Below are 16,106 nucleotides of genomic sequence, written 5' to 3'. Positions count from 1 at the left end.
GGATTCTCACCTTCTCCCATGGGTGCAGAGCTCCTGAGCTCCCACAGAGTCGCCATCCATGTTGGCGTCTCCTGCTGGCGGCAGGGAACAGATGTGAAAATTGGTTTGCGGTGCCCCTCGCTGCTGCAGCACCTGTCACCGATTAGAAAGTCGCCTTCTTGATTCATTACAAGGAGCCACAACACACCGGAAGTACGCAAATATCAACAAACCTTTACATGCAATGCAGGAAAACTGACTCTGGTTCTCTTTATGTTTGCTCCACAGCTAGAAATATATTCTGAATGAATGAAACCATGAAGTATTGTTGTTTGAAATGCATTTTTTTCTACAATATATTTAAAAATGTTAATGTTAAAGTGGAGCATCCAGTCGCAAAAGTGTGCAAATGACCTGCTCTTGCTGTGTGACTCTCATTATGTAATGGGTGCTTAACCCAGATTTTAACATGTTTGATGCCAACTGTCTGTCCAAGAAGCAAATAATCACATCAGCATGAGCCCAGAAACCACATATGTTCTGCCCTGACACCTGACCGAAGGGGGAATTGTTTAAAATATGATAAAACAGTCAGCTATCATCATCCTTTTGTGCCTTTATCTGCATTTTTTTGTTCTCATATGTTGGCGCTTTGATTAGATTGTAACTTTTCCATGTGTTTGTGCGTCATATCTGTGTGACAAGTTGCCTTTCAGGGTATAGGGCCTACACCCTCTAATACACCCTCTAATACCTGGGTTTCCATCCTCCAGAGACCACCAGATCTGTCAGATCGGTCACATGATAAAAAAGGACACGTCATCACACGTCACATGACGCTCTGAAGAAGACTGCAGATGGAGTAGAAACATGTCAGTGAGGTAAAACCACACTCTCCTGATTGATTTGTCGGCTTAAAAGTAATGCGATTTTATTGAAACCTTAGACCTTAATAAAGGGTTAGGGTTGGGGTTTGCCACTGAGTTTGCACAATCGTAAAGACTTGGAAGATAAAAAAAAACAACAACAACATGCTTGTGAAAAAGCATGATTATACACTGGTACTGCAGGATCCCTTCCTGGACGAACCCCAGAAGATTGGTTTAAAAGAAAAGAAACGAAATAACACAAAAAGATTGTACACATAGGTAAAGAATTACTGATTTATATATATTCCATAATAACCCAAATAATGCCTAATAGATCTTATAGGGGGGTTGGCCGTATTGAAATCGAATGAGGGCCCTCAGGGTTTCCATAACTTAAATTAGTTTTCTTATTTTGGACAGACAATGTTTACATTTGCAAAACCTTGTTGCATTTGAGAATGCATCAAGTAAGTCATCACAATAAAATAAAGCATGATGTGTTAATTCCACGACAGGAGATATGTGATAAAACTAGTTAAATAGCCCAAATATATCGGTATTGGTTGATATCGGAATCGGGTTAGGGTTAGGGGACGATCAACATGAATTTAAAAAAAAACATGTTCTGATATCTGGCACAGGTCTGTACCATGATTGTTTATTTTTTGGTCATTTATGGGTTGTTTGAAAGAGAAGAAGGCAGATAAAAAGCAAGGACACCATCATGAAAGGGAAGTAGGCATGTTTTCTCATTTCATTTTATTAAGATTTTTACCTAAATAGCCCACATATATTGGTATCAGTTGAAATCAGAAACAGAGTTGGATATTATCGGCCAGCGTTTACTCTTCATTTATTTAGGAGTGGTGGGCCGTCATTCCTAAATACCAGAGGAAACTCTGTCAACATGTCGGTTATTGGCAAAAAAGCCAATTTATCTTTCAAAAATGTTGAAGCCCAAATGTCCTCCAATTCTGAAATCACCCATATAAATGTAGAAATGAAAGCTGGAGTCCTGCTTCACGCTACACGGTGCCCATCCCTGCCTGCTGCTGCCCGGTGGCACTAATCGCCCTCCATATCTTCCAGGAAATAGTAACATCCAGTGGATGCACTGACTCAGAGGCGTGGATTCCCAGCACTGTTGTCTTCTTCAGGATAAATAGGCGCTTTGCCTTTAACTCTGCTGAACCCCACTGTGCACAGAAATGTAGTGTTAGCCGTCTGCTGCACAGAAAAAGATGTGCCGTCTGGCTGCTTCTAATTATAGCCAATCTTATTTTTACCACACCGACGCCTTATTGCATTATGGATGCCACTGGAATGGTGTCCCTTCAAGATAGCGTGGGAATCTTCCAGTAGAGGCTCCATGCTCCAGCATCGTCTCGCCTAGAGCCCCGCAAAAAAGAGCGTCTGGTCCGTGTGGAGGCTGCAGAGAGAGTCTAGGCTCCTGTGCGGAGGGGATGCGCTTGTTCCTCCGCTGCATGCCGGATCTGAGCGCGCAGGATGCGGGAGTATAAGGTGGTGGTGCTCGGCAGCGGCGGGGTGGGGAAGTCCGCCCTCACCGTGCAGTTCGTCACCGGGACGTTCATAGAGAAGTACGACCCGACCATCGAAGATTTCTACAGGAAGGAGATCGAGGTGGACTCGTCCCCGTCGGTGCTGGAGATCCTGGACACCGCCGGCACCGAGCAGTTCGCCTCCATGAGGGACCTCTACATCCGGAACGGCCAGGGCTTCATCCTGGTCTACAGCCTGGTCAACCAGCAAAGTTTTCAGGACATCAAGCCCATGAGGGACCAGATCATCCGGGTCAAGAGGTGAGACACAGTCCTGGTTTCTGTCTGGTCCTGTTAATGCGGTAGAAGCAGACAGGAGGCTGGTGGAGGAGGTTCAGGGCCTCAGAGTCACATCTGGAAGTTAGAGTTGTAATGCAGAGGAGCAAAATCCTGCAGCAAGAGAGACAAAATAAATATGTTAAAGAACCGTTTAAAAGCTGTGAAAACAATACAAATAACAGCAAATGTCTGAAAAGAAAATAACTGTACTTTCAGTTGATTTAAAAGCATTAAAACTGTTGATTAGCCAGCATGTAAATTATCGCTCTAATATTATTTGTAATTTAACAACCTGTAATTTTTCAGTCCTTAATACGGATTCTTTTTCAAATATCCTTAAAATAATGATGATTTTGCACTTTATTTTTTTTGTTTCTTTAGCTATTTTAAAAACACTAAAAAAGGGTTGCATAGTAAAAAAAAAAGCTGATCATTTACAGTACTTCCTTTTTGATTTTTCAGATTTTGTCTGTATTTTTTAAAAGAAATATTAATAATATTGTGAATTTTGATGTCTCATATATAATAAATAAACAGCCATGAAATTTAATTTTAAATAATGTTAAAATACATTCAGAAATTATTGTAGTCTCGCAAATATTTTCTTTTTAAGATAAGATAAAACAAGTAAATGGAAGTGTAAAACTGTAAAAACATTTTGAATATTTGATTAAATTAATGACAACGGAAAACTGTATTGGTTTTTCAAATATCTGTAAAATAAAAATTTATTACATTTTTTCTGTGATTTTCCTACATATTATTGATGAAATAACAATCTGGATTTTTTAAATCTTTAATACACATCATTTTTCAAACATCTGTCAAATTATTACATTTTTTTACTAATTTAATAACAGTAAGTAATAGTGTAGTTTTACAGTTGCACAATGTAAGACAATTACATGTAAAATGTGAAAATAACAGCAGGTATTTGTAAAATAATGATATTTTTAGCTAATTTGAATGCACCAAAATAGTGTATTTTTATGGTATTTTTAACAATACAGATTTTTTTTACAGTCATCATGTAAATTAATACTTTTTCCAGTGATTTTACTATTTATTATTTGTCATTTACTTATATATACACATTTTTGATGTATATTTACATATGCCGTATTTTTTAGGGTTTACATGTACCGATGTAAACTTTATTCTGTGATTTTTCTCGTTGTTTTGCATAATTTAACCAGTTAAATAACAGTAAATTGTTCAGAAATAGTACAAAATAAATTACATATAAAATGTGAAACTAACAGCAAATATTTGTAAAATAATTCTGTTTTTGCTGATTTAACTCAGCAAAACAGTTTAATTTTATAGTTGCACATATAAAATATGTATTTTAACCAGTAAAATAACAGTAAGCAGTCAAAACATTACAGTTAGAAACAGTTCTACAGGGTGGTGTTGAGATTTCCTCATTAAAAACAGTAAAATGAAACTTTCTGGGGTTCCCCCTGGAGCCTTTCTCGGGCCACTACACTGTCACTGAACCTCTTCTTCCTCCTCCTCCTCCTCTTCCTCCTCTTTCTCTTTCTCTTCCTCCTGAGCTTCGTCTTCATGCGTTCCTCATCCTCACCAGCTGTGGCTCACCTGTCATACATCAACCCTCTGAACTCTCCTCTCTCTCTTTGATGCTGCAGTCGTTACTCAACAAACCCACTGAGCTCATCTCTCAGCTGCAGGAGGAAAAGCTGGGATCTTTCCCCTCGGTTCTGACGTAGTGGTATTTCTGCCTGCTTTAATTCGTTTAACGGTTCTTAGTTTACTAAAGCGAGGGTTTAAACGGTGTCTGATGGTTTGTCCAGACGCTAACCAGAGCAACATGATGGAGTCACACGTCTGTCTGAAGAAGCGCTCCGACTGTTGGAGTTCAGTTTCACCTAATCGTGTTTATTTGGGACGGTAATGAATTAAATGTCACGCTACCGCTGCTGCTGCTGTTCGCTTATTTAGAGCCACAGTTTGGCAAAGATGTTTGTTCGCTGCTGCAGAGTCAGACGAGGTCACAGACTCCACTCCTCATGTCGACCCATTAAATATGAAGAGGGTTAGTTTAGTTTAGGATAAAGATGGGAGCAGCTAAGGTAGGCAGAGAAAATCCACCTTACAGCATTTCTACAGCTCACTAGTTAACGTTTTAGCTTCAGTTCAAGAGAAAACAGTTCAAAAAATGTTAAAAAAGACAACAAATAGTTGGAATTCTGGTAGTAGATACACCAAAAATACTTCTAAATCATGGAAATGTACCTTAAAAGAAGAGTAAGTAGATTTTTTTTAAGTTAAATGACTTTTTAATGTCAAATATGTGGAAAAAAGCAACTATATAAGATTGTCACAATTAAAATCATCAGTGTAGAATATTAATGAGACAGTTTTATCGTCACAGAAATGACGTCACACGAACGACGCTCAGCGGAGCACAAGGGAACTCCTTCCAAATGAATAATATAATGAGGGATAAAAAGACGCAGCGTCGGCTCCAGCAGCCACCGCCGTCCTCCAGAGGACACCCGTAAATATTTCATACTTTTATTTCACACTGCTCTGCTTCTGGAGTTTCTTACTGTATGAGGACAGATCAGACAAATTAAAACTACCTGGAGATGATACTTCTTGTCTGTTTACAAGAATTTTATTCCAGCTTTAAGTGTCTGTAGTTTATTTAAACACAAGAATTGTGCATTTTTTGGGGGGAAACTTTGTAATTTGTCCCTTGAGCTAACAAATCTCTGACAAATCTGTGACGTCCAGTGATTTTAAGCTTTGTTTGGTGACTTTATTCCACGATGCTGGACTCATTCAACACATGTATTCCCCTGTCTTAATGAAACCCATCACCTCCTGGTGTCCATTAGCTGCCTTCAGGAGATCTCCTCCTCCTCCTGACTTGTTGCTGAGCCAGCAGCAGTACCAGCGAGCTCCACGCAGAGATCTAGCAGGAGAACACTCACCACAACCTAATGGGATTGTGTTGGCTTGGAGGCCAGAAACACATCAGGCCTCCATTAGGACGTATAAAACAGAATGCTTATTATGCAGGGAAGCAGGAGCCGTAGTGAGATCCTTTATGTTGAAGCCCTCGACTGCTGCTGAGACGCTGCTGCATGTTTCTACGTTAGCGTGTTGATCATACGCATGATAAATGTGGAGCTGCTTTTGATTCTATACTCAGACATCTTTTACATCCTGTACAGTCCTCATAGACGAACCGCACTGCAGGAAATTATGTTTAAATAACAGTTTTTAACTCTTTTCTCAATAATTATACTGTTGTTTTTGCAACATTTCCCCGTTTTGTTAGATTACAGGTAAAAAATTGTGAAATCACAGACAAAAAAAGAATTTTAATTGACATGTCGCCCGTAGAAAATCAGAGCAGTGCTGGAGGACTGAAAAATGGCTAAAAATGTTTTGTTTATTATGATTTTTTTTTAACAGATTTTCCCAGCTTGGTTAAACTACAAATGGTGTATAGTGGAAGCACAGAAAAAAAGTATTAATTGACATATTAACTATGCAAAATTAAACTAAAACCATGAATAACATCCACCTCAAAAATCAAATTATGTTAAAATATTTGACCATAAATTCAGACAACTTTTTTACTATATTTAAATCAGCAATGATTATTATTATTATTATTATTATAATTAATAATAATAATAATATTATTATTAAATCAGCAACGATTATTATTATTATTACTATTATTATTATTAATAATAATAATATTATTATTATTAATATTATTAATATAATTATTTTACAGATTTTCCTGTTTTGTAAATTACAGACAGTATTATAGCTAAAAATTTACAAAAATGTTGACTGCAAAAAGACAAAAGAACAGTATTTTTTTTTACAGGGAGTATTTTGTCTTTTTGCAATATATGTCTGTAAAATTACAGTTTTTCATGAATTTTAATAAACTAAAAATCTAATCATTTTACAATTTATACAGTTATTAAACATTCTGTCTTTTACCTATTTTCAAAAGTGGTTTAACTACAAATATTATGTAAAATAAAATCACCAAAAGATATCATAGTCGACGTATTGATCAGACAAAATTTTACTAATAATGTCCACCTAAAAAAATCTGTGTTTTTATAAATAATAATTCTGTTACAATATTTGACGCAATTCACTCAATTTTTACTGTATTTAAATCAGCAACAATTGTTATTATTATTGTTATTAATATTAATAATATTGTGTTACAGATTTTTCCTGTTTTATTAAAATACAGATAATATCGTAGATCAAAAGGAACTTACATATTGACTGTAAAAAGACAAAAAAAATCTCAAAAATAATACATAAATTCTGTCTATATCAAAAATCAATATTTTTACAGACTATTTTGTCTTTTTACAGTGTGTGCCTTCAAAATTACACTGTTTTTCTGGATTTAAATCAGCTGAAAACCAAATTATTTTGCAGTTTTTACAGTTACTAAACATTCTGGCAGCCTGATTTTCGCTTGTTTTCCTGGATTGTTTTCTCTTCTTACGGTGTAAACAAACCCCATCTGGGTGGAGCCGTCCTCGCTATCTAACATCTCCTGGCTTTCATGTGAAGATTTGTCGTCGTGTCGGCCTGGAGGAGGACGCTCTAAGCTTCCGAGCTGCGTTTTCACGCCGCGCTGATGCTGTGTCTAATAGCAGGAGGTGAGCATCACGCACCGCCGAGTGGAAACAGGGCGGCAGAGACCAAAACTACATTTCCCAGAGGGCACTCAGAGCAGCTTCTTGACCTCAGGCTTTTAGTGTTTGCCATCAGGAAGGGAGTTGTTAAAGCAGCCGGCTCGCTTTAAAATATTATCCAAGCAGAGCCACCAGTAAAGTGTGTAAAGTGCTCCGACAGATTCGCCGCACTTTAGCTCGCTTAAGTGTTTTCACCGCCGTTTATCTAACGGACTTGTAGCTCTCAAATGTCTGAAAACTGCACAATCCAATCGGACATACATTAGGGGAACTCTTCCCAACATTTAAATCTCGTTGTTGGCTGCAAACAGTCCAACCGAACACCCGTATAATGCCACAAAACAGCAAAGATCAGAGAAAAGACGGAAAAATGAGCATAAATTGTGCCTTTTTTCCCCCCCTCATTTCCAATCTTGTTAGTCATCTTGCAACCAAATTTATCTCATGACCCCCTTAGGGCAGAAAAACCTTTGCTTTGAAGTGAATCAGGAAGTTCCCAAATTTAGATTATTATCAGTTCTGAGTGGAAAAACAGCAGATTTTCATTCTGGAGTAAACAAATCAGCCACACGTGTGCATGTCGGTATGACGGAAAGTTAGAACCAGGTGCTTTTTTAATCACTTCCAACTGTTATATTGCACTTCCAGTCAGTTTAATGTGGGACTTTGTCATGCTTGTTTCTCTAGTTGGAAAAACAATCGACCAATCTGAGCTTTGCAGCATTGATAGGGTAAATGTAGCCAACCGAGCGAATGGAAAATGACTCGTGGAAATAATGTTCTTAAAGCAGCACAGCCAATTTTAAAGGAGCCCTGTGGAGTTTTTTGCCACTGCTAGTGCTTTTTATCCGCTAAAAGACACATCGTTAGTGATTAAATAGTAAAACAGCATATAAATCATCAGAAAAATTGCCGGTTATCAAGACTTTGAACCTTCAGTACACTGATGATCATTTCAAAAACATAGATTCTGACTTTCGAGGTTTCATATGTCACAAATGGCTGAATTACTCCAATGTGTTCATTCCAGATATGGGATATATCTTGCATACATTTTTATTAAAAGTAAATAACTAATATTTTTATGGTCATTATGATCATGTCTTTACAAATTCCATCATTGTTTATTATGGAAACAATCATTTATTAAGTAAAAATGACTGGATATGACTACAATATTAACTAAATAACCGTCCAAATTCAATAACCACGCCCTTCTAATTCGCTAAACAATAATAAAATGAGCTTATTAAAAAATAATTTAGATTGTGCTCTTTTTAAGTTGAGATAATCATGACAGATATGTCTTTTTTTGGCAATATATCAAATTTTGTATGGAAAATAACAAATTGTATCTGAGAAAACACCTCTCAAGGAAGTGTGTTAATTCCAGATCACATGACCTGCTCCACATGATGTCATTTCCTCCTGAAGAAAAGACTGGACAGACTCCAAGGCTTTCTGAGTTATTTAATATAAAGTAGTGTGTGAGTCAAGTGTGGATTTATGGCATGTCAACAGGGTTACTACAATATCTTTACGAATAACTTTCACTTTTACGCAATTGTATATAAAATATTGAGAAGAATCTTTCTGTAAAAATGCCGTGTGGTGTTTGGTTGTAGGCGGCCATGTTGATTTTAGGCCTGAAAACAGCAAAAATAGTGCTGGAGCTGCTTTTACTCTACGGACTACAGAAATGTAAAGCAGGAGAAAACAACAAACATCACTGACTAGTTCTTAGCGCAGCACAAGAGTTGGAAAGCGTCTATTCTGGGGGATTATCAGCACAGTTGGATTCTTTTGGGACTGCTTCGCTGAAACTGGCAGCTGTATGAATATGCAGCTTCTTGTTTTGAAAATCTAGCGGGAGAGGAGCCACGCTGGATTTACGGAACCGACAGCAGCAGGTGGCCGACAGCTTAAGAAATTATACGGCAGAAAATATTCACTAATGCTGGAGAACGATACACGGATACAGAGAAAAACCCAACGTGCTTAGCTTCAGTTTTTCTGAATCCAAGAAGCCACAGGTTGAAAACGCTGCATCCCCATAATGCATGTGGACTCTTGCGTAACTGCTTGACCTCTGCGGGGTGTTATTCCAACTGGTCGGGGGGGAAAAAAAAGAGGCAAACACACACCCACACGCACAGAGAATCAGTGTTTAGAATAAAGAAAAGATGGCCTCCACATTTTCCATTTAGCCTCGGGTAACAACGGGCTTAATAAGGCTACCTGCTGCGCTAAATAGCTACAGTGACTTCACTTATTCACGAGCCCCACAGCGGCAGCAAACACACACAAATTACAAAAGAACAGCCAGACATCTCCGACACGAAGCCCTCCAACCCTGCAGCCGCCTCCTCGCTGCCTGCATCTGCTGTTAATTAACGGTTGGAGCAGCGTCGCCGTGTGACAGCCAAGCGTTGTATTAGCATGTAAGTGGACGGAGGAATCACAGAGCCTTACAGCACCTACACCATCAACTCCCAAAGGGTGGAGAACAAAGCCACCACGGCTGGTGTTTCTGTAGCGCCTTCTTGGCATCGGAGAAGAAGACGAGCGAGGAAACAAAATAACAAACCGCAAACATTCCTGAGTAAACAGACAGAGGAGGCCTGTGCAGCAGATGGAGAAGGTCTTTAGAGTCTCTTTTTATCGCCAAACCCCAAGCTTCATTTCCATCTTTAACGGTGTAGCCCAGCTTCTCCAGATTTCCTTTGCTTCAGCTGCAGAGACATTTAAAAAAAAGGTTCACACGAGTGCTCATCAGTTCAATTATCCCTGCCGCTCGGCGACAACAGCGACAAGAATCTTGGGAGCGAGAATAAAGTTTTACGGTTGTTTTATGAAAGAATCAAGGTGAAATGATCGTCGTAGTGCGTCGTATATCGACTGGAGGATGCTAAACATACAAGGATATCCCACTGCATCTGGTTGCTTTTCTTCCTGACCATCCTGACCCAAAAACCTGCAGTGAAAGAAGATGCCTCGCGTGAATGTAAACAATCTGGAGAGCAGACAAACAGATCATTTCTTACCGACCGAAATGCGTACGTGAGCAAGTTTAAGATCATGACAAAGTAGTGTGTGAAGATTGTAAGGGCGGCCGTACTGAAAGGAAGAAGAAAAGTCGATGTGATGTGAAATGCAAAGTCAACGCTCCAGATTCTACCTTCTTCATGACACATCATTAGGCGGCTCGATATATAACTACAGGACTTTTTGTATCATAGTTGTCATTTTTGCTGTTTTCAGGCCTAAAACCAACATGGCCGCCTATAACCAAACACCACATGGCATTTTAGAGAATGATTCTTCTAAATATTGAATATATAATTGAGTAAAAGTGAAGGTTATTTATAAAGATATTGTAGTAAACCTGTTGACTACTTTATATTAAATAAGTCAGAAAGCCTTGGAGTCTGGCCAGTCTTTTTTTCAGGAGGAAATGACATCATGTGGAGCAGGTCATGTGATCTGGAATTAACACACTTCCTTGAGAGGTGTTTTTGTAATGAGGAACTTAGTGGAAAGTGATATAATTTGTTATTTCCATATAAAATTAGATATATTATCAAAAAAGAAGCATCTTTCATGATTATCTCAACTTAATAAAAAGAACACAATTAAAAATATCTCTAAACAAGCTCATTTTATTAATGTATAACTAGTTAGAAGGTTGTTCTTAAATTCGGAAGGTTATTTAGTAGATATTTTAGTAATATCCAGTCATTTTTTATTAATAAGTGATTGTTATCATCATAAATAATTATGGAATTTGTAAAGACATGATCATAATGAACATAAATCCATTAGTTATTTTCCTTTTAATCAAAAAGTATGCAAGATATTTCCCATGGACTTCAAAAGTCCCTCAATTATATATTGAGAGCTTTGCACACTCTCCGTTGCCACTTGTTGCCTGAAACATTTGACTTGTGCCGCTTTAAAATTTCAAAATAAAAGCACCACTTGTACATCCGTTTTGTATTATCGGTTACTAAAACAATGACATATGAACGACGTTTTAATTTGATGCACTTTATGCACTGTTGGTAGTTTGATAAATAACAAAGCATCATATTTAATGGGCTCATGATGGTTTTTCTTGTTTGTTTTGTTGCTAAATCTTAATCTTTAAAGTGACTATAGTCATAAAATGCACGTAGTGGAGTTCAAAGTAGTAATAGCTATAGTAAAGTAGAGGCAAATATACTCAAGTTCAGTTGCATCATGTGGAAATATAGCAGCTACAGTACAGTTATCCAGTAGATGGAGATATCAGGCAACGTATTCTGTACCATGTAGCCCCAAACACTGACTGACATACAGCATGTTTAATAATACATGATATCAGCCTACAGATCCCTGCGGGAGAAGTTTTCCACGTGCTGTGATAAGCAGTTTTCGTTCCCCCTCATCTGGTGTGGAGGGAGCAGCAGTTTGATGCTGCAACAAACACTCTCTCCATACAAACTCGCCACCCGAGAGGAGCTGGCTCTCCCTGTGTCTTTGTAGTTATATATAGAGTTTCTCCTGCAAGGCTGTCAGATTGCATTTGTCTTCGTGGTGCTCTCCTTGTTCACACTTCACACCCTCTAGACTCCGGCTTTCCGAACAGACGAGGCCGTGCGAGATGCTTGTCCTGCTGAGGTCAGCTGCTGTTTGCATGCATGTGAGGGGAAAATGTCGAGCTGCAGGGAAGTCTTTGGCATTTGAGTGACTTTTTGCTACTTGGCAGTCTTAAGTTGCGCACATAATTTCGAACCATTTGCATTTTTCGAGAAGCTTTTACTCTCTTGTGAATCCCTCTAGTGTCGGGTGGAGATGGATGGTTGGGGTCAGAGGTCAAGCTTGGCTGCTCAACTGCACCCTCCAAAGTTGTAGGGCAACGCCGCCCGGCTCAAGGATGATTAAACAGTCCATAAGTGTCCGCCGCTCGTTCCTCCACCCCGCTGCCTGCACTGATTTCCTCCAGCTCTCTGGCCCTCTTTAGCTCAGTGAGACGTTTGCCAGCTCTTTTCCACGCCTCAGCTCTTCTCCCAGCTGAGCGGTGTGGCAGCAGGCCACCAATTTGTAGATAAGAGCCTATTTCTCAATAGCGCCAGCGGATCAATAAGCCGGGCTTGGAAAGCACTTAGGAATGACTGATGCTCGAGGCTATTAGGTGGTCGGTGCCATTACCTGTTGTGAGAATATATACCCGGTGTAATTGACATTCTGCAGTTATTTAATCAGAGAAAACATGAAGGGCATCTAACTGAAATGGAAGATCTTGTATTTGAATAAAGGTGGATCTGACTTCACTGTAGTATAATATATAGGTACCCGACTTTAAAGTGTGGCAACCATAGTATGCTAATAGCTTGTGACACTGATGTTATTGTGTGTTGCAGCATTGTACCTGCAGTAGCTGCTTTTCTGGCCACTTGTACACAGAAAAAAAACAAGCTGAGAACGCAACACTAACATATTCTCAGTCTTTATGTAGAAAGTAGATGTGGTCTCCCGGCTTAACTGTAAATATAAGTCAATAGTCACTCTCCTTTTAGCTCCGTTTTGGCCTCAACCACCTAGTGAGTGGAAAAAGCTGCTAAGTGAGAGTGAGCCAAAACAGACAGCGAGCTAAAAAATACTATAAAGCTCCAAACCTGAGAGGAACTCCAGGACTGTGTGGAAAAAATCTGCTGGTTCTTTGCTACAAGTGATGCCTTCACTTGAACCGACTATAGTTAATATAAAATATAGATTATTGGCACTAGCACTCGCCACCACCATCAGTGAAACACCAAATTAAGGAATGTCTTTAGTTTGTCTTAGTATGTCCTAATATCTTCTTACCATTTGGAGTTTATAATAGAGGAACAGACAACAAACACGGCTGAAGCTCAACATGAAGTCGAAAATACTTGTATCCACGGTATGATGCCAATGTTCATGTCTCCCCATGTGAGAGCAGCACATTAGCTTTATTCAATTATTCAATAACTTATTCCATTACTCTCCTCAGCCTGGTTTCTTTGTATTGATGGCTCAGAGGGAGGAGGACCGGGTTCATCAGCCGCACGCTGTGGAAGAAAGCTTTTGATCCTTGAAGACATGCTTAGTGCATGATGGAGATGATGCAAAGTGGAGAGCAAACGATTTTTAAACAAGAATTGGAAGCCATTAAACGTACAGCTTTGCATGCCATGAAAATGCAGATATAATGCACCCAGGAACAAATAGAGCATCACCAGGTTCTGAAGACGCTGTTTTTTTTCACGTGATGACAGTTTGCTAATGGGATCTACACGCCCAGGGAGTGATGGGAGCCTCCCGGGAAGCTGGAACCAAATTCTGCCTCTCCATTGTGCATTGTTCAAACCCCCTTATTGTTTCGGCATCTAACAAATACAGTATGTAGGCCAACAATGCACACATGCGCTGTCGCCGAGTTTACTCACTCCTTCCCTCCCTCTTTCTCCCTTAGGTACCAGGAAGTTCCTGTAGCCTCAGCTAGTAACAAAACACACCCAGCAGGCAAGAAAGCGGCGTTTTTCACGTGGTTTCTCTCTTATTTGCAGGTACCAGCAGGTGCCGGTGGTGCTGGTGGGGAACAAGGTGGACCTGGAGGAGGAGAGGGAGGTTTCCCCCAGCGAGGGCCAGGCGCTGGCCGAGGACTGGGGCTGCCCCTTCATGGAGACGTCGGCCAAGAGCAAGACCATGGTGGACGAGCTTTTCGCCGAGATCGTGAGGCAGATGGACTTCTGCCCTCTGCCGGACCGGAGAGAGGCCTGCTGCCCCGCCTGTAGCATACAGTAGCAGCTGATCGGCCGGCTGATGGACGGAAGGGGAGCAGAAATTACAGTGCAAATGTATTCGTGTTTGAAGACGGAGGGGTTTGAAGGAAAAATCCACTCTTGCAGTCAGCATTTCTACCTGATTTCTGTATCTAGCAGCTGAGGCCTGATCTGGAGGCGTTAATGGGGAAATGTAGGACAACGAAGCAGGTTAAAGGGGAATTAAATATCAGCACTTCTTCTCAGACACAGGGTGGATTTTCCCTTGAAAGAACAACAAAACAAACCAACAACACTCGACCTCCCATGTCCATCACGGTCCCTGCCGATTATTCAGGAGTGAATTTCCGGGGTTTCCCAAAGGCAGCACGGTGCCAAAAACCATCCTAAAAGCCATCAACAAAGAGGATCATAGTGCTAAATGCTTTTGGGAAAGCAGCCATAGGTCCAAGCAGGGATGGCAGCGTGCTCAGCAGTTTTATTAGTCCCATTTTCTTCCGCTTGTGTGTTTCGTTTGGCACTTTTGGGACTTTTTTGACAGGCCTATCACCGAGAACAGATAAGTAACACCACTGTGAAAGGAGTCATAACCGGAAGTTCATTTTACAGCAGGCCCGCCTAACTACGAATGAATGAATAAAATGAACGAATGTCTAAAAAGGAAAATCGCACCTTTGGGGAAATTCACGCCGAAGATCCCAAATGTTACTGTGGATGATGTGTGCATGAAGTTGTGCTGTCACACTGACATTGAGTACAATCAATCTCACCCAAAGAGACAGTGTCGATAGATCAACTGATCAATCAATCAGTCAGTCATTCAAATGTACGGACACTTGTCTTTACACCTTACAGACGATACAAATGCCTTGTTACATTGTATGAAGTGAACATCAGTGTCAGTGTGTAGTCCATCTACCTTAAGTCACATCAGATATGTTAGTGGTTCAATGTCAGGAACACTTATTTTCAACAAAAAATAAATCTTTATGCACAGCTGTGTCGCTCATATTTATTGTTGAATAATCATTTTGTGCAAATTTATTCTCCTAATGCCATTCGCAACTTTGAAGTCGCCTCTCTTCTTTCGCTTTAACCTCCAAAGGTCGTGAGTTTTGCTCTCGCAGTGAAAATAGCCCTTTCAGCTTTGCTTCTTAGCAGTAATTTGGTGCTATCTTGGCCTGTGTCAAGATGATTTATGATGTTTTGGTCCCGTGGCTGCATCCTCCTGCTCCTGCCCGCTGCCATTAGTGCCAACACTTAACTGCTGATTCTGAACCTTAAAAATCCAACAGGCATTTGTCAAATTCTTAGTGCCATTAGAGTCCATTAGAGGATGAAATTGGGGACATGTGAGACTTCAGATCTAAGATCATAACTTTGGACTCCATCCCATTAGCAGAGGTGCAGCAGTCTTTCAAGACTTATGAAAGACACTGAGAGACTATTTAAATTGTGGGCACCACAAGTAGCAAAACTTTAGCTAAAGTGCAATATCAAAGAAGTACTAGACAGGCATATGACCTGTTGTGATGTCTTCATAGATTCTCAGTCATCCAGGTAATCCAAAGAACTTCAGTGGAAGGTGAATGGGCTTCTTTTTGAAAGTTCTTGAAAACATTTTACCCCTGATGCTTCTTCTTCTAGTAAATGTCTGATTGGGAGTTTCAGGTCTTTATTATCATCCATGATTAATGACTCAAGACTCATACACTCAAGGTGTGAAAAGATAGTGAGAAAAGTATTTCCTTAGGGATTGATGAAGTTCTATCTTAACTTTCAGGGGTAAAATCTCAAGACTGCATTATAAATACCTGATAAGTGGTGCCACAGACCGTCTTTTTGTATTTAGGAATACTTCTGGTTTATAACAACAGGTTTAACCCTTAGTTGTAGCAAACAACTATCATCAAAGAG

At 39.7% G+C, this 16,106-nt stretch overlaps 1 protein-coding gene across 1 annotated transcript; it reads left to right on the top strand.

Moving 5' to 3' along the window:
* The first annotated feature begins 1,932 nt into the window (after positions 1–1,932).
* Positions 1,933–15,185, top strand: LOC110952213 (ras-related protein Rap-2a-like). The gene is made up of 2 exons (XM_022195648.2): positions 1,933–2,668; positions 13,974–15,185. The coding sequence occupies exons 1-2, from the start codon at positions 2,355–2,357 to the stop codon at positions 14,209–14,211; spliced, it is 552 nt and encodes a 183-aa protein (XP_022051340.1). The 5' UTR covers positions 1,933–2,354; the 3' UTR covers positions 14,212–15,185.
* The last annotated feature ends 921 nt before the right edge of the window (positions 15,186–16,106 follow it).

This window comes from Acanthochromis polyacanthus, chromosome 22 (genome assembly GCF_021347895.1).
Source record: "Acanthochromis polyacanthus isolate Apoly-LR-REF ecotype Palm Island chromosome 22, KAUST_Apoly_ChrSc, whole genome shotgun sequence".
NCBI lineage: Eukaryota > Metazoa > Chordata > Actinopteri > Pomacentridae > Acanthochromis > Acanthochromis polyacanthus.
This window is presented reverse-complemented; position numbering and strand designations above follow the sequence as displayed.

Coding starts and splice junctions, on each gene's coding strand:
- LOC110952213 (XM_022195648.2), top strand. CDS start 2,355: ATGCGGGAGTATAAGGTGGTGGTGCTCGGCAGCGGCGGGGTGGGGAAG. Junction 2,669..13,973: donor CAGATCATCCGGGTCAAGAG/GTGAGACACAGT, acceptor TCTTATTTGCAG/GTACCAGCAGGTGCCGGTGG.